General features: G+C 37.9%; 2 protein-coding genes across 3 annotated transcripts in view; one reads left to right on the plus strand and one right to left on the minus strand.

Annotated features, from left to right (window-relative positions):
• smc4.L (structural maintenance of chromosomes 4 L homeolog) overlaps positions 1–17463 on the minus strand; it is a 32204-nt gene extending 14741 nt beyond the window's left edge. The window contains 12 exon segments of the mRNA NM_001087902.1: positions 464–649; positions 1214–1447; positions 1544–1708; positions 1855–2005; positions 3521–3661; positions 3746–3873; positions 6723–6887; positions 13671–13847; positions 14375–14566; positions 14838–15016; positions 15658–15784; positions 17149–17463. Coding sequence (NP_001081371.1) covers positions 464–649; positions 1214–1447; positions 1544–1708; positions 1855–2005; positions 3521–3661; positions 3746–3873; positions 6723–6887; positions 13671–13847; positions 14375–14566; positions 14838–15016; positions 15658–15778 — 1839 coding nt within the window. The 5' untranslated portion in view covers positions 15779–15784; positions 17149–17463.
• A 180-nt stretch (positions 17464–17643) lies between these two features.
• The window catches only part of ift80.L (intraflagellar transport 80 L homeolog), a 71242-nt gene continuing 69867 nt past the window's right edge, over positions 17644–19018 (plus strand). Inside the window, exon 1 of one of the 2 annotated variants that reach the window (XM_018263749.2) lies at positions 17644–18152. The gene's annotated coding sequence lies outside the window, so the exon portion shown is untranslated. The remainder of the gene's footprint in view (positions 18153–19018) is intronic. The other variant, XM_018263748.2, reaches the window with a different exon arrangement.

Genomic DNA, 19018 nt, shown 5'->3' on the forward strand with positions numbered 1-19018 from the left:
TGCAATTTTTTGTGTCAAATGTAAAGGAATGAAAAATATATGGGCTTTTTATTATTTTCTGATTTTGGTAAGCAGTTTAAAGTCTGGTTCTTTTACAGACCCATATTTATTACTCTTATTAAATAGTAATGTTATACTTGTGTTCTCCATTATAGCTGTTTAACACACCTCCAGCTGAAACCAAATTACATCTTTTTTTTCAGACTATCAGAGAGGAAGAGCAAATTTCCAATTAGATCTGAGGGCAATTGGAGCCACACTGCACTCTGGGTACCTGGCCCCATACTGCATTCTAGTGATTGCATGTTGTTTTCCTGTACTGTTAATAATTGCATTGCTCCTTTCTTTGTTTAAGTCACTGCTAGGTGACTTCCACCTAACAAGTCCAAGAATAATTTTTTTCATGCAGCAGACTCGCATATTTTAATAAACATCCCTTATTCAGCAGAACATGTACACTCACCAGTCTCCCAAAGATTCCAGGTATTTTGCCAGATTTCTTCTGCTGAATCAAGGCATCAAGAACTTTTCCTCTGCTACGGTTTGCAGACAATGAACTCCTTGCTTCTTCTACTTTCTGCCTTAACTCCCGAACTTGATTCTTGATATTTCCTTCTTCAGAAACTAGGCTTTCAAGCTCTTTTTCTCGCTGTAATTAAAAAAAAAAAAGTTCAGTTTTACGCATACAGTGGTTCTTCTAAAGTCACAATTTGTTTAAGGCTTCAACAACACTAACATGTTGAGATGCATTAATATGCATGTACTAGAGTCCTGCATCGGATCAGGTACCCGCAATATGATTGTGACTCAGGGGATTATTCATTTGTCGTGCAGGTACCCGATCCTCTGCAATGTGGGGGGGGGGGGGGGGGGAGGGGCTCAGGTGGCAGGGGAAACATCTTAAAATCCAAGTGTCCTAATGGTTAAAAACGCTTTTGTGACGTCACTTCCGGCAGGTGCGATGAACACTGTGGAGAGCAGGTAGGGTGAAAATTCATAACGTTTCCAAGGCAGGTTAGTGGGTCCGGGTCAGGCTTGGGGAAAGTGGAATTAAGAGCACCAAATGAAGATAAACAAAACGAATGTAGCTTGGAGTGAATGATTGAGGTGACTAATTATGTAATTCACGTTTCATTACTCAAATAACTATCTATGGTCCTCCACACAAACGGCTAAATAGGATGGGGGGGAAATTTGAGAAATTAGCACTCACTTTCTTAAGGTCACCTTCATCCTTGGGTAACTTGGTCTCTAGCTCCTTTATGGCAGCTCTTCTTTCCTTTAGAGTTGCTGAAGCTGTGTTTAAAGCCTCTTTTGCTTTATTAAGTTGAGACAATGCACTATTATGGCGGCTCAAATATATATCCAGCTCTGACTGAGCTACATCCATTTTTGAACGCGCCTCATTCACAGTTTTGCTAATCTCCATCAGTTCTTTTTCTTTTACCTGTGCATTACAAATCACATTAGTATGTAAGAGAATTATGACTAACTTATATGGCGAGATAATATGTTGTACAAAAACACAATACAAATGACAAACCTCCTTTTCCTCTTGTAAACCTTGGGTTTCCTTCTTCAGACTATCCATAACATTTTTAAGCTGCTCTTCCTCTTTCTCCTTCTGCTTTTCCAGCAGATCTTTCTTATTTGTCTCTTCAGCAATAATTTTCTGGCTGTTAGCAGGCACATTCTTTAATTCATCAACCTAAAAAAAAATCAACGGGAAATGATTTATTCTTCTTTTAAAAATTTCTTTCTAAATCTGTTAAAATATTCACAAAATTGGTAAATGTTCAAAAAAGAAAAGCAATAAATAAAGAGAAACAATAAATGGTTAAAATAAGTGTATACCTTTTCTTTGTCTTTTTGAAGCTGTTTTTGTAGTTTTTTAACTTTGCTTTTTGAGTGTTTCAGTTTTTCACGGGTATCGACATCTTGTAAATCCAACTGAGTAAATTTCTCTCTGTTTTCTTCGATGAACTTTGTTATTTTATTAAGCTGCCTAGACAGGGAAGACAAAGTACCTCATATTAAAAAAAAAAAAATCTAGTTCAAGCATCATTTGAGTAATAGCCCAAATTGAAAAAAGGTCCCAATTATGTGGACCAGTCTAGTTTTGTTGGAGATAAGGTTCGACTCTTTGCTGATGTGCACATGGTACTTATTAACATGTTCAAAACTGTTCTCCAATGATCTTCACTGCCATATTGCTACACATTTGCACATGAATGGCAATATGATGGCAGGGATACACAGGGAACAGGACCAAATTTAGAACATGCATTTAGAAGCATTGCTGGCAAAACGAATAAAGGAAAACCGGTGAGTCACCCAGCCAAGGTGCAGATCATCTTTAAAAGAAAATGATACAGGGTTTGACCTGAAACCCACAGGTTTATATCTAGTTGGGCAGGTTCAGGTTGAAATTTGGTCAACCAATCAGGTTAAGGTTGGATGCAGGTCAGACTGGGGAAGTACACTCTTATGCTCCCTTAGAGGCACGCACAGAAGTAGCATACAGAGCAGGGTCCTACGATGACAACATTTTGCAGGTAAGGCTTGATGTGAGTTAAAGGGAAAACGATCGCAAAAATTAAAATTTAACAAGCTTCAGCACACTGAAATCAGAGAATTTAGAAATATAATCGATCAAAAATGCAGTACAGTTTCTGAAATAAGTTTATCTTCACTATTCCTCTCTCAGCATGTGTTTCTCTTCATTCTGTCTTCATGCAGGAGTTGGGTGTCAGATAATGATTGACAGTTAGATCTAATATCTTATAGGAGGCTCCTTTTGCCTAGAAGATGTATTATCAATTAAGGAGATCACTATTAAAATCACCAGAAATCCTGTCTTTCTACATGCAGGACTTGTGCAAAAGTCAGTCATTTTGTTATATTTTGTTTGTAATGGAATCAGTTACTTGAGTGAGCTTTAATTCATCTGCCAGGAAAGGGAGCCCCCCATAAGAGATATTGGATGCAACAGTCAATATCTAGCATGCAACTGCTGCAAGAATAGAGAATGAAGAGAAACAGATACTGAGAGAGGGATAGTGAATATAAACGCGATTATTTCAGAAACAATTCAGAATTTTTAATTGATTGTATTAAGAAAGTTTCTTATTTTAGTATGATGAAGCTTATATTAAATTTTCATTTTTGCAATAGTTCCCCATTGAAGTCAGGCGCGGGTTGAGTTTTTCCTGACCCACACATCACCAATTCAGGGCCACAAATGGCAATCTTCAAAGAAGGGAAAGTCTCCCTAAATTTTGATAGGCAGTTACCATAAATCCATTACAACACAGGTAAACTCTGGTATCTGCAGAAAAAATTATAGTTTATAGTGACACCTTAAAACTGAGATACTATAACCCCAAAAGAGGCTATTGAAGAAAAACAAAAAAAAATCTGTTTCAGATTTATTAGTGAATATTTAAAATGGTTTCTAAAATAGTGTTTCAGGAAAATTCTGGCACAGATGATGTTAGAAAGAAAGATTTTAGAAAATTACTTCTCCACATCTTTAAGTGCCTTGTTCTTTTCTTTCATGGTTTCCAAAAGCGTATTGCTTTTTTCACTAATATCCTTTGTATCTTCTTGTATCTTCTCTTTTTGGGCTTCTTTATCACGTGATCGTTTTTGCAGGTCATGTCTGATAACAGAAAGGGCAAGACTTTGAATCATATCTATCTTTTACAAAACACAACACAAAACCAGAACATACATTTGTACTTACATGTAGTACTGACACAGCTGATTTTTCTTCTTGAACGTTTCATTCTCTACAGTAAGGAATTCTATTGCTTTATTTTTCTCTCCTTCTAATGCATCCTTTTCTTTTTCTACCATCTTAACTCTATTTAGCTGTTAAATGAAACGCAAACACCATGGAATGAGCAAATAGGTTTCATAACTTTTAAAATTCATATACTCAAACATCGGGTAATGCCATAAATGCAGCTCTCTCTTAAAAAGAGCAGCCAACGAATAAACCTGTAAATGTAGCGACAGTTATCTGGCTTTCACAGTGCACACAAGGTGGATGCTTGTTATATATATATATATATATATATATATATATATATATATATATATATATATATATATATATATATATATATATATAAAAAAAAAAAAAAAATAAAGAAAAAAAAAGAAGCACAGTGAAGTGTTTTTTTTTTAAAACAGTGAAAAGGGAAGTTTTAGGTGTCTTGTCTGGCAGAGAATCTACCAAGGTTGACATTAACATAAAGGGGAAATATCGCTACAATGAAAATTTAAAATATGTGTCACCATGCTAAAATAATTTCTAAATATATTCAATTAGAAATTCTGACCCATTTCTGAAATAATCAAGTTCCTCTTCACCTCTCAGCATTTGTTTCTTTTCATTCTGTCTTCATACAGGAGTTGGGAGTCTGATTTTGAATGACAGCTAAGTCTAATAAAGCCTTCGGGGGGCTCATTTTGCCTGGAAGTATTACTGCTCACTCTTCACCAGAAATCACCAGGAATCTTGTTTCCCTATGTGTAGGGTTTGAGCCAAAGTTGGTAATTTTGTTAGAATGTATTTGTGCTGCAGTCGGCTATTTAAGTGAGCTGTAATACATCGTTTAGGAAAGGGAATCCCCCTAAGATATATTGGATCAAATGATCAATGAAAGTCTGACATTCAACTTCTGCATGAAGACAGAATGAAGAGAAACAGATGATGAGAGAAGAATAGTGAAGATAAACTTCTTTTATTTTCTGATTCCAGTATGGCAAAGCTTATATTTCATTTTCACGATAGTTCCCGTTTAAAAAATACTCACGGAGGCATCCATAGAGAACAATCCGTTAAAAATACACAGATGCTAAACTTAAAATTAATCTTCCTCACATTTATAATTTGAAACAAAATCCTCAAAAAAATGCTAATAGATAGAGTCATGATAAATGCAGGTAAAAAGTGGTGCTATAGGAATTCAAAGGGATGCCATAACCATATATTACAACCCCCTCCCCCAAAAAAACCTCAGGATTAAAACAATTCTAAATGTCTTGTTTACAAAATTAAAACCAGACAAGGCACAATGACCCACAAAGCAAATAAAATATTTGAGAAATATCATGGATACTTTACTTTTCACAATGTCCAACTGTTTAATAAAACATTTAACTATTTATGCGCCAAGAACACAGAAGCATGGCAGTAAAATAGGCCCTACGTTTTTGGAAGCTGACAAGTGCCGTAGAGAGTGGGTTTATGGCCCTTAGTGCTATGTCACACCAAGTGTTTTTCCACCTGTGCAAAAAAAGCAGTTCAAATTCCAGTGTGCTCCAATCTGACCCATGTCTGAAGCACTAAAATGGTATCTGCCTGTCACTGCACACATGGGCAGATTTTAGCCTGCTGGCCATAGACGTGTACATTTACCTTCATATTGGACCGTTCAGTGCCTTCTCCCGGCCTACCACTAACCATTCAGATCAAATAAAGTAGTAAAATAAAAGATGTTCTGCCCCAGACAGCAATTGTACGAAAGTCATGTCCGACAAAAGCTGGTGACGGTCTCCCAATAATCTCATTAGATTGGCAATACATGCAGAGATATTATCGGTAATGGACAGAAATTTTCTAACCTGTCCGATCGACCGATCACCATCTCAATAATAATGTTGGGACACTGCACACAAGGCCTGACAATCGTACGGAACGAAGATTTGAACAATCAAATCTTTGCGTCTATGGTCAGCTTTACAGACTACAGGGGTTACTTATCAACGTTCTAATTTTTTTTTTGTAATTCAGCTCGCTTTTGGCCCGCCAAATGATTGCCGACTTTCCTTCTCCTTTATGAGCATTACATTCAGACTAAAAAGGCAGGACCCTAAAACCACTAGAGCACATGCAGTTCTTATATGGACCTGAACTTCAGTTGTCCCATGTGTTAGAATGGTCCCAAGCGCTTTCTACGGGAAAGGACCCTACAGAAGAAGAACTACTCAGTAAAGTGCATAAATACAGACTGGACAAATTGATTTGTCCTTTCACTTAAATAATGGTCAGGGGGATTTCAGCAAATAAAACAGTTTATTCAGTGGCTGAGATGCTAATGCATACAAATGTTCATGGCTATTTACATTTTGGGTTAAAAATAGGATTGCACCGAATCCAGGATCGGTTCAGGATTCACCCTTTTTCAGCAGGATTTGGATTCAGTCGAATCCTTCTTCCTGGACGAACCGAATCCTAATTTGCATATGCAAATTAGGGTGCAGGGGGGAAATAGCATGACTTTTTGTCACAAAACAAGGACGTCTAAGATGTTTTTCCTTCCCACCCCTAATTTGCATATGCAAATTAGGAGTCAGCCGAATCTTTCATAAAGTATTCGGGGGTTCGGCCGAATACAAAATAGTGGATTTGGTGCATCCCTAGTTAAAAACCAAACAGAAAAAAATAAAACACCCCAAAAACACAATTTCAAATTCTCAATGTAACCTAAAATTGCCATGTCAATTTACACACACACACACAATGTATTGAAACAAATCTTGCTCGTTACTTGCATTAGCATAAGCAGTTTTCCATTTGTGAATGTTGAAGGAATGTCAGTGCATATTGTATTTGGACACAACATGTTGTGTTTACATACTATTATATTATATCTGAAAAGATTTCCAACACTTCTCACACAAACACACATACAATTAAGCAGCAGACTTACCTTTTCTCCTCTTTGCTCATTTAGTAGCTCTACTCTGCGGCATAGTATTTGAATGGGCTCCTTTAATCTCTCTGAACCAATGATATCCTCTAAATATTCCAGCATGCCTTCATCATGTTCAGTTTGACCTTTCGGTTTCATCATTGCAATCTGTTCAACTTCACCCTGTGGAAAACCACCAATGAACGACTAACACAGATTCATAGTCATATTTTAATGCACGGATTTGATTCTGGAGGCACAATTATTGCTGAACAAATTAAAATTGTTCTCAATACACTAAAGATGCCCATTTCTAGGAAGATCCAATTGTCTGATAAACAGAGTGGATCTTTGCCCAGTTTAGCCACCTATGGCAAATCAAATTGCACAGGTCAATGATCACTTGCTACCCAGGTCAGATGTAGATGGGGTTCCTGTGCAGGTCCATCAGTCAAGGTCTGCATCCAAAGCCCAATGCGGTCCTCAATTGACCGGAATTTCACAACCCTTACCAAACACTGATCAGGTACAGACAGGAGTGGGCAACAATCTGGGTGTGCACTAGACAATTGGTTTGGAACTGTAAAGTCTGGCTGAATTCCCAGCCAATATCTGCTCCTAAATGGGAATTTTAATTGAGCCTGTTGCAGGCACCCAATAGTAATAAATAAAGCATTTTTCTAATACATGCCATAGCATTAACCAAAAATCAAATGCTGCCATTAATACTGCTGTCCATCCCTGAGGCTCCTATAAACCACCACAGGTCTTTCCCACTCTTTGCGGTCAGATATTAACTACATATAGAACAACTCCCCCCCAAAAAAACCCAACTGGATTATTTTGTCACAAATACAGATTTTTTTTGCAGTTTAGTTACAAGGTACTGTACAGATTATTATTAAAGGGGTAATGCACCTCGAAATTAATATGATGTAGCCATAGCTATTGTGAAAATTTGCAATTTTGCTTAATTTTTTATGGTATTTTATCAGGTATCTAGTTGCTAGGGTCTTATTTAACCAAGCACCAAGGCAGTGGTTTGAATGAGGGAATGGAATGAATAATAGACCCCCCATACCTGTGGGTAGAGATTGCAGTATTTTCTGGTTGTGTTATATTTTTAATTTTTCTTTTTTAGGGATGCTCCACCCAAAAACTATTTTATACACAGTGCAAGTGTAATTATAAGCAAGTTCCCAATATACATAACACATCTTCAATGGTTTAGACCCTGAGAGCAATGCAATGTAGTTAGACTCAGAGCAGAAGGGAATGTTATTTATACGGTAAATAACATTAAAACCACTGAACCTTTAATGTATGTACAGTAGGTTGGAAAATTGCTTATATTACAATTTCTTTCAATAGGCAAAAAAAAATAAATTAAGGTTTGGGGCAGAGGATCTAAAAACTAAAAAGTCCTGTTTTTAAACATTAGTTGACTAGGTTTGCAGGTTTTGGGGGCAACATCCACCGTCTGAGCACTATTAGGCTGGTGTTTTGCCTGCCTTTACTAATTAAACACAGGGTGGTTGTACAGGCAATTTCTCCACCATCATTGTTAGGGAGAAAAATAAAATTCTAAGCAGACTGTATAAAGTGGGTCTGACTCACTACAGCTTGCATTTACCACAACCGACTTCAAGAGGCAGTATACCGCTTTGTCTTTAAGGAGAACTAAACTCTAAAAATGCATAGGGATAAAAATGCCATATTTTATATACTGAACTTATTGCACCAGCCTAAAGTTTCAGCTACTGGGACATGTTTGGAGACAAAGATCTTTACTGCTAAAGGGCTGTGGTTGCCTTGGGCTGGTACAGAAGCTCAAAACATAATGTACAACATTTCTAGCTACTTTTTTTATTTTCCTTGTCCTTTAAAATTACCACAATAAATATTAAGCAACAGATAGTTAATATCATATTAAGTGGCACATTAAAGAATATTACCAAACTGATGTACAGTAGAACCCCCATTTTACATTTTTTTCACGGGACCAGAAAAAAATTATGTAAAATCAAGGAAAATGCAAAATCAGGGAAATGGATCATGCATAATTTATAAGTGGAACCACAAAACAACAATGAGGGAAAACTTAAAAACTAGGGGATGTAAAATGGGGGGGGGGGATTATACTGTATATATTTAAGTAAATATTGCTCTTTTACTCTTGCCTTGAACCACCATTTTGTGACGGTCTGTGTGCTGCCTCAGAGATCACCCGACCAGAAATACTACAACTATAACAGGAAGAAGTGTGGAAGCAACTCTGTCTGTTAATTGGCTCATGTGATCTAACATGTAGTTTGTTTGTGTGCACCGTGAATCCCAAAATTCCAGGGGGTGGCCCTTATTTTTTTTTTTTTTTAAAAATGGCAATTTTTTATTTAGGATTACCCAATGGTACACTACTTAAAAAGTATATTATGAAAATTGTTTATTTACATGAAGCAGGGTTTTAGACATGAGCGGTTTCATGAAATATCTTTTTATAGAGCCCTACATTGTTCAGGGGGTATAGTTTTCCTTTATTAAAAAGGGTTTGTGCTAAACATAATTAAAATAACAAAAAAAACATTTTCTTTTTGCTTATTTCTTGCACTGAACTAAAACACTTTTTCACTTTTCAGTTTCCTCTGGTTCTTCTGAGCAACTATGGGAGGAGGAAAAGACAGTTACTCAAATTACGAGTCCACAAATGTAAAATGAATAGGGATGCTCCGAATCCAGGATTCGGTTCGGGATTCGGCCTTTTCCAGCAGGATTTGGGCGAATCCTTTGCCTGGCCCATACGAATCATAATTTGCATATGTAAATTAGGGGTGGAAGGGAAATCACTTGACTTTTCGTCACAAGAGAAGATTTTTTTTTTCCTTTCCTGACCCTAATTTGCATGTGTAAATTAGGATTGGGTTCGGTATTCGGCGCATCCCTAATAATGAATGTATCCTTATCTGAAAGTCAGACACAATGCAGCGGAGAGGGGGGGTCTGTTCTCATTTAGGAAGAGAACGGAAGGTACATGTTTAAGCAAAACAATTATTTTAGAACTTTTTAAAAGGGTACAGGCAGAACACATTTCATCACAAGTTATATTTATGGTGATCATGCATAACAAATGTGTCCGTAGGTAATAGCAAATGCTATCCTATCCGTGGAGGTGCCAGCACTCACTGACATCTGATGTCTTCACAATTGAATTTAATGGGAATGTTCAGCTTGGAGTTAACTTATGTTATAAAATGTCCTATTTTACAGGACATTTTTCTATTGGTCTTTGTTTTTTTATTTGTTTCTTGAAAATTTCATATGGGAACCACTGAAGTGAGAAAATGATTGCTCTGTAAGGCTTTTTAATATCTTTCTATTCCAGATAGCTACTGAAATGCCAAAATGGAGAGCTGCTGACAAAAAAAATAAAAAGGTTTTAAAGTATTCTTCATAGTAAAAATTACTTAAAGGTGAACCGAGACTAACCTCATCTTATTCTCCTACAGTATTACTGGCACTTACAGTGTTAAGTCAAAGTGTTAAGTATTTTTAGACTTAGTTCTTCTGTGAAGGGCCTTCTAAACCTAGGTTTATTCTGTAACCATTGTTTTTAAATGCAAGATCTTTCTGTGGTCTTACTTTGTGCAACTTTGCTAGAGCTGTATTTAATGATGATGAAGAGAACTGAGCAAGGGCCAATACTAGCACTCTACTTAATTCACATTTTAATTTAAACTTATGTAATTATGTCTGGCTAGCTAATGATTTAAAAAAAATATTCATAAGCTATTTGCATGCAGAGCATTTATTATCACTACTGTCTAATATACAGTACAGCTATGTTCAGCACACATTCACTAGTATTGGTTAATACTGAAAAGTTAATGTCTTATTTTTTTGCTAGTCAGCAGCACCCAAGGAGCATGAAGTTCACATTCACCTTTCATTTGGCTCAAAAGACAAATGATGGGGGTGTAATTTAATGTGTTGATTCCTCTTTACATTAATTGCATATGCCAGTGAGTACAGGTGGCATACAGGAAAGTGGGACTACAATATTCCCTTTCTCCTCTTTGTATGGTGTGGTTTAAAAACATTTTAACCCCTTCTTAGCTGCCTCATTTTCAAGGAAATTAGTTAAAATCAATATTGCAGACACATCACAGCAGTCAGTGCCAAACTAAATTCTATGATGTCTTTGGGCAAAGCAGGACCCATAAAACTCCCATGGACCTCACCATATATGGTTACAGTGCTTCATTAAAGGGGTGATTCAGCTTTAAGTTGTTATAGAATGGCCAATTTTAAGCAACTCTTCAATTGCTCTTCATTGTTTATATAGTTCTTTAATTATTTGTCTTTTCTTCCGACTCTCCATTATTCAAACGGGGGTCACTAACCTCATCTAAAAAGAAATGCGCTGTAAGGCTACAAATCTATTTTTATTGGGACTTTTTATTACTCTTCTTTCTATTCAGTCCCTTTCCTACTCGTATTCCAATCTCTATTTAAATCAATGCATGGTTGCTAGGGTAATTTGGACCCTAACAACCAGATTGTTGCTGAAACTGAAAACTGGCGAGCTGCTGAAAAAAAAAAAGCGACTGAAGGACTCAAAAACTAAAAACAAATTGCAAATTGTCTCAGAATTTCACTCTCCACATCCTACTAAAGGTTAACTAAAAAAGGCGAGCAGCAGCTTTAATTGACAAGAGTAGATAAAAGAGTAGAGCATCGACTAACTATTTACTGAAGGGGTTACATATGATAATGTTTTAGGTTTAGTGTTCACATTAATAGAGCCATTGTATGTAGATATCAACGGAAGAATTAATGGTAGTCAAATTACTTACAAATTTAAGTCAGTAATAATCAAAAAAAAAATATTTATGGGGGGGGGGGTAGAGGAAAAAACCCCAAAAAACAGCCAGCCTTTAAAAAACAAAAAAACAAAAACCCCAACACACTTCAGCCTCCAAATCCATATCTCAATATTTAACAGATTATTTATATGTATGTATGTATATATATATATATATATATATTTTTTTTATTCCAGAACTACTGTTCCATATAAATTAACATAATCCAGTAACAGACAAGTCATATCCACCCTAATAAAATGTATTACTAGATATCGAAAAAAAAATTTAAAAGCATATACAAGAATTTCAAATCAATAGCAAATATTAGAATTATATTAAAAGTAGCATTATGAAAACTAGGAGGGAGGTGCTGAATGGGCAGTTCCCCATATCTTAAACATAAGCAATTATTTAAAGTCTATCAGCTGCTAAGGCAAATTCAGTCTGATAAAATACTTGCATGAATGAAAATGTAATTTCAAACAAAAACCACACAAAACACAATCCTGCATCAAACACCCCCTCTCACCCATCAATTTTAAGATGAAAGGTTTGTCCCCTACTAATAGAGAGTACAGCCTTCTGTCTAGGAACAAAGGAAGCAAAGAAAGTGGTTTCTGCAGTGAAAAGGCAAAAGGGGCCGTCATGTCACATTAGGAATAGAAGCACATTTCACTATTCTCAAAACTCTTACTTTAAGCAAGAAAGGTTAAATGTCAACTGAATTTCAGTAGGGCCGACAACTTTTAATGATGGCATTTCTATAACCAAAGAGTGATAGCTGCTTGAGTATTTTTTTAATTCTCTCTTCATTGTCACAAAATGGATTTGGATTCTACAAAATGCAGTGAAGTGCTCAGTACAAACATGAAAAACTGTACTAAAGGTGAAGATCTTCTTGCTTTTTAAAGTTAATTTACATCAAACCCATGAAAACTATATGATGGTTGAACAGCGTTGTACTATTTCTTTAAGAATTTATGACTGACAGTCAGAATGCAAAATTAAAATATAATATCACAAAAAAGTTTTCAATGCATTTCCAATGCTGGTAAGCCTCAGGCAAACAAATTGCATTCACACTGTAAAACAGTGGCCAAAAAAAAAAAAAAAAAAAAAATACATGATCAGAGAGGGGAGAAAAAAACCCCTACTAGGATTTAATGTAGACAAAAGTAAAAAAACAAGGAGTTTTAAAAAAAGAGGTTTTACAGTAGTGCCAAATACAAATAATTACTATAAATTGTGAAGTTTAACCTTATTTATATGTTAAACAGGTTTGTGTTTGTAAAAAAAAAAAAAAAAATGCACCCATTGCTCGAATGAGCCAATAACACAGTATATACTGTGTTACCTGCTTAATGAAGTCAACTTAAAAAAATAAATAAATAAACTAATAAAAATTGGCAATTAAATAGAGAAAGAACCAGTTCCCTAAAAATTGTTTAACACCAGAAAGTACCTTCCATAGAATTACTAAACATTTAAAATCATCCACTTTATCTGTGCAGGTGGTAGTTGTAGAATTTTGCCTTTTGCATAAAGCAGGTATTGGTAAAAGAATAAGCATAATGCCCCACTGCCTTTATTTACTTTGAAAATTGAATATGTAAATCCTTAATTATGACTCAACATTTGAGGCAGGAGGGAAAAAAAAGTGGAAAACATGACATTTTTGGGAATTCGTAGCAAATAATTTTGACAAACTAATAAAATCAAAACAAACTTCAGAAAACTGGTGCAGATCTTTGCCACACTTAAGCAGCACAATAATACTGGGGCTCCATATCATATCACCCAATATTTACGTGCTGCTAATGCGGAGCAAATAGATTAACGGAGCGAGGGGATAAGAAGCAAAAAGTGTATTAAAAACTAAAATAAATATAAGCACAAGTCGATAGATTTTCCCCAATATAATGAAGCAGCAAATAATGATTAGAATCTCTGATACAGCATGCAAATCATGATGTGCTGCTACACTTCTTTAGGACATTCAACAACAATTTCTTCAAAAGTAGCTACAAAAGCAGTGACTTCAAAACAGAAATGCAACAACTTAATATTTTAGTGCATCCCTTAAACAAGTGCAGCTCCATCTTACCTGCAAGATTAAGAACCGATTGTGATCCAAGTCAATTCCATGACTTCGGAGTAGAAGGCCAACATCCTTAAAGGTTGCCTTTTTGCCACTTATGTGGTAGACAGAAGAATTATCTTTATAAGCAGTTCTGGATACATAGAAATTGCTATTTGGAATTACTTCAAAATCATCCCCTTCCTGTTATGAAAGCAAAAAAAACAAAACAAAAAATGAGCAAACCTAGAAAGAATTTTACATATTTTGTTAAAAAAAAAAAAAAAAATATATATATACAATGTAATTAAACAGAAATCTGTATCCCTTTTGAAAAAGAGAAAGCAATGGTGCATAATGTTATTTTTGAGACATATCTAAGACAGGGGGACAATGGAAAGAAAAGCAGCATGCAACCAGGAAGCAAAAAAGGGGAGGGGCGAGTGAAGGAGACTACAAAAAGTAATGGTCTTAAAAGTGTAAAAAAAAACGATGATAGGAGCATTAAAAAAAAATAAAAATAAATAATAAAATGGGCCGCACATTAAATAAGAGACTGATGAAGCTTTTAAAAGCAGTGTAATATTTGTTTAGGAAGCAGGGCTCCAAAACCTATTGTAATTTATTAATTACACTGTAAAAATATTTTTTAAATTATCCAAGGGGGACTTCTTCCACTAAAAAGAAAAAAAACTTACAAAAAAAGAAAAATTAGAGACTGCCAGGTTTACCTTGTCTATGATCTTTTGAAAATGAACTTCTACTGTACAACTTTGAACGTCTTTGTGCTCATCTGAATTGTGGATCAGCACAGAGAGCTTTTTGGATCTTATCTTCTGGGCTCGATATCCAAAAACAAAGAGCATTGAATCAATCACATTAGATTTTCCACTGCCATTGGGCCCAATTATGCACGAAAAACGCTGAATAAACATAAAAACACGTTATTTCTCTCCGATTAAAGTAGGAGCAAACATTAAACATTACATCCAGTAAAAGAAACCTTCTCACAATTGTAATTCTATCGGTTCTACCAATAGAAATTCAGACAGATTGCCAGGGAGAATCTTTGCTGCAGTAAAACAAGTAATCAGACAACAGCTTTGCTGAACAGGCAGCGAAAATATAAAACTTTATCCAATAATATTAGAAGCAATGGAGATGGAAAGACATGCAGATGATGTGAAACACTACCTTATGAAAAGGCCCCAAAATGCGTTCTCCTGCATAAGATTTGAAGTTTTGGTTTACAATATGGGTTATCATGAGACGAGGAGCTCCAGCTTCATTTGTCATTGCAGGAGGTGGGGGAGGAGGGATGCCACTCAAAATCTCTTCTAAACTTCGACTATCAACCAGCTCATTATTAGATTCTACAAACACAAAAAGAGCATTATAAGAATATTGGGCATCCAGTCAATGATGGCTGAAATTAAAACTGATCTCCTCTACTGGAGACTTAAGATGCTGTTTAACCCCCTCCTTTACACTCCCTGCTCCACCCACATTTATTACAAGATATTTGGCCAATATAAACAGCACTACTTCGCACACAGAATGACAGAGTGAACCGAGAGTTGTAATAAGACAAGCAATGAGACTTTCCTCTGCCGGGCTTTGTGCCCTGTGTGTGTGTGTTAGAAGTTTATTTGTAAGAAGAAGACAAAGAGTAAGAGAACGACGTCCTGGGCTCTCGTAGTCACACAGCCGCTGCTCCCATCCCGACAGTGAAAGAGTTAAAAGCAGCTCTGTGATTGGCCGATGGCCCCCGACTGTCCGCTAGGGTCTTCACTGGGAAACGCCGCTCCTTCCAGCCTGACGCAATGGGCACAGATCAGTGGCAGTCGCAAGAGCAACACATGAAGCTGCACATTTCCCATTGGACGTGACACTGAGGCTGCTGCACAGATGCTGTGATCAATACTACGCAACAGTCAGACAGCAACTCCGACAAGCTCCCATCATTCTCATCACCCGTGCAACAATAGCGCCAGTCCCGGCACAGCTCGCTTACCTTGTGTAGGTGCCGGAGGGTCGGCTTGCACCGCGTCGGGAGCCCGGCTCCTCTCAGCCATGGGGCTTTCTGTGGCCTCTCTAGCCACCGCTGTGGACGTCTTGGTTTTTTTGGGTGGCATGGTGCCCTGGGAATGGAACAGAGAAACGGATCAGAGAGCTCTCAGCGCACACGCTGTTTTATTAGCACAGTTTGCGCCGGCGCACGTCACATACGACTCCAATGTACTATTAGTACTTAAATAACAACAATGGGCTAGAAGTACTAATCATTCATAACCTGCTCTGTATTACACAATGGGATACGATCGACTTTACTGTGTATAGAACATTCTCTGTAGAACCCAATGCGCTAGCAGTTCCATCATTGCTTTTAATCTACATCTCAGCGACAATCGGTTGAGCTCACTTTACGTTGTGTGCAAAAATAAAAGTTTATACAGCCCCGAGTAGTACAAGTTGTGTTGCCTTTACTGTAGAATATCTATAGACTAGGCGCTATTAGCACTGGTCACACTCTATGCGAGGACTAAAAGGGCCAATAGTCTATCCCAAAACAGAGCGGTGTATTACTTGTGCTATAATGGCCCATTGTCTGTAACAAGCGATTATCTCACTTATTGGGGGGGGGGGGGGGCACAGACTCGCACAACATTCCTATTCCCAACATGAATGAGGTTTGAGCATCACAAACTGCGCTAGTCTATTTTCTACACGTACGGGAGCTGCCATACTGCTCATCGCCACACAACCCCTCCTGTGATTAATAAGGCTTTATACAGCGGCTCCATCAACTATAAATTGCTGTGTTTCTTTCCGGCTTTCCTTCGAGAGACAAAGGGATCGGTGGCCGTGGTATGACCGATCCCTTTGTCATATATCGGCCGATCCAATGTCGCTTTCATGGTCATGAAAAGGATGATATAGAAGAACACGACACAGTCCCACTATATAAGCTGCATGTACTCTACTGACCCTGTCAGATACCACAAGAATCAGCCAGAAGCTGTTCAACTACACCCCCCAGCCTGTCTGATGCTATAGGGGCAGTTCAGCAACATCGGAGGCGGTGAATGCCGTGTGATAATAGCGGGAATAAAAGCCCGTAGAAAGCCTCTACATGATCAGTAATGTCTGTGTGACAGCGCGCTCCTCCAGCTGTTATCCAGTAAATGGATCCATTCTGCAGCCCTCCAGCTGTTTGTCGGCTTCAGGTTTTGAGGTGGGACAGCTGAGGAGCGGCACAATTCTCACACGGCAGTCGCAATCCTGAAGTTTGTGTGGAGAAAATTAAGGTCAGTGCCGGTGGGCAGCCCTAGAAGAGCCCGCGGCATCACGTTGCACACACTGGGGGACAGGAGACAATGTCTGAGCCGGGGAACATGAGAAAGTAGTGCCTGTCCCATGTGCGGAGGCAGCGGCGGCTCGTGTCCCTGTCACACCTCCCCAGCCCGCTAAAATTTTAAAAACAAGAAAATGGGCGGAAAATCACCTGAAAAATCACTCCAATCAATTGCCCCTTTTAACAGCGGCTTCCTTGATTTTTTTGCCGATTTTTCGAGTCGTAGCCGAGCGTGAATGAAGCCTTTTCCGTCTCCCGAACGGCTGTTTTCAAGTTGGGAGTGCGCACAGTCGCTTCCTCCTTTGCTGCTCAGCTACTCCACTCGAAAATGGCGCCCAAAATCTAAACTCGAACCGAAATTCGTTACACGGCGCAGGGCATTCTGGGAACTGACACTCAAAAGATTTGAAAAAAAATGCGCAGCGCGTCTGCCCTTTTCATCCAGCAGAAGCAACAAATCGGCAGAGAGTAAGGCTTTATGCCAACTCTTTCTTATAGGCTACAACCAACACCGTTATACTCACTTGAAAACATATACATGCGAATTAAATACATACTTATACAAAAGTTACAACTCAATTTTTAAGGCGGTATGGAGGCGGGGCTTGGTTGCGGGGCAACATTAGGGGGCGTGACAGTGTGTGAGCTGTTGAAGTGGGAGGGGCAAGGAGAGATGTCTTTCTTACAGATGTGAGGAGGACGGTGATTGGTGGATGAGGATAGTGTGAGCCGCCGGGAAAGCAAAACATCGGCTATGTTTGGTTTTGGCTAGTGCCTGTAAGACAAACGTAAACGTATATTTTCCTTCATATATTTAGATACTGATATATGCAGGCTTATTAGTTTGGCTGCACATTTTGGCATCTAAAAATTGTGAAGTAACCACTGCCTTTTGGGACTGACGCGAATAAAACCTGTTTCCCGGCCGCGGGATCAAAGCTTCCTTGTACTTTGTTATTACTACATTAAGCTGTGACGTAGTTCGGACTCTTAAACTGCAGCTCCCAGCACGTCACTGGGATAAACCATAGGCTGAAAGGCAGAGAGAGCAATCGAAGAAATATCGCGAGACGTAACCATAGCGACCTGAGACAGACACAGAACTCGAGCATCGCTGGGGAGGAAGGCCTGCATGTGAACGGTGTATAGCGCAGGTATATTTGCGACTCATTTGTTTTAAATTATACGATTTTTATATGCAACTGCTGTCCAGTCATTTGCCTGCTGCGCACAAAAGAGAGGTTTGATACTGTGCAGGCTATTAAGGTGGATCACACAGGCTGTTTGTTGCCCCCGAATTCTTTCATGACGAGCAGATCAGATATTATGGGTTTTAGTAGGGTTACCACCTTTGCTGATGGCTAAACCCGAACATGGCGATGCCTGGCCCATAACATCGTGGGTGGGGGAGTGATGTAGGAACAGGCATGATGACATCAGAGGTGGGCACAATGATGTTGGTGGAGTTATGACACCAGGGCAAGGTTATTGCATCACTTAGATGCAACTGGCTGGATTTATATTCAATGTTTTAAAAGTGTTGATGCCCAGTTCAAAACCACACAGGTGCCCCCCCTATCTCTATCTAAATTCTGCTTGATGATTAAGCCCAATCCTTCAATTACAGGTATGAGATCTATTATACAGAAATTAGTTATACAGAAAGCACTGAAATACAGCAATGCCGATTTAGAAAAAAAAAATCGTATTTTTGATTGATTTGCTTATTTGTTGTATCTGAAATATTAAGAAAGCTGAGTATCTTAGGAATTTAAATGCTTTTCATGTACAGTATTGGCCAGATTATTGTTTGGGTTTCATAAGGCTGAAACCCGAACAGAAAGATCAGACTTTCAAGTTCAGTCCTTACAAAAACTGAACAGTTTGGTTCAAAACCGAACAGATGACAACCCTAGGTTCAGTGGCGTAACTAGTTGTTACTGGGCCCCATAGCAAATTCAATTTAGGGCCCCAAAATATTTATAAGTTGGCCTATTTTACCAAGATATATTAAAATTGC

Source organism: Xenopus laevis, chromosome 5L, assembly GCF_017654675.1.
Source record: "Xenopus laevis strain J_2021 chromosome 5L, Xenopus_laevis_v10.1, whole genome shotgun sequence".
NCBI classification, from domain to species: Eukaryota; Metazoa; Chordata; class Amphibia; order Anura; family Pipidae; genus Xenopus; species Xenopus laevis.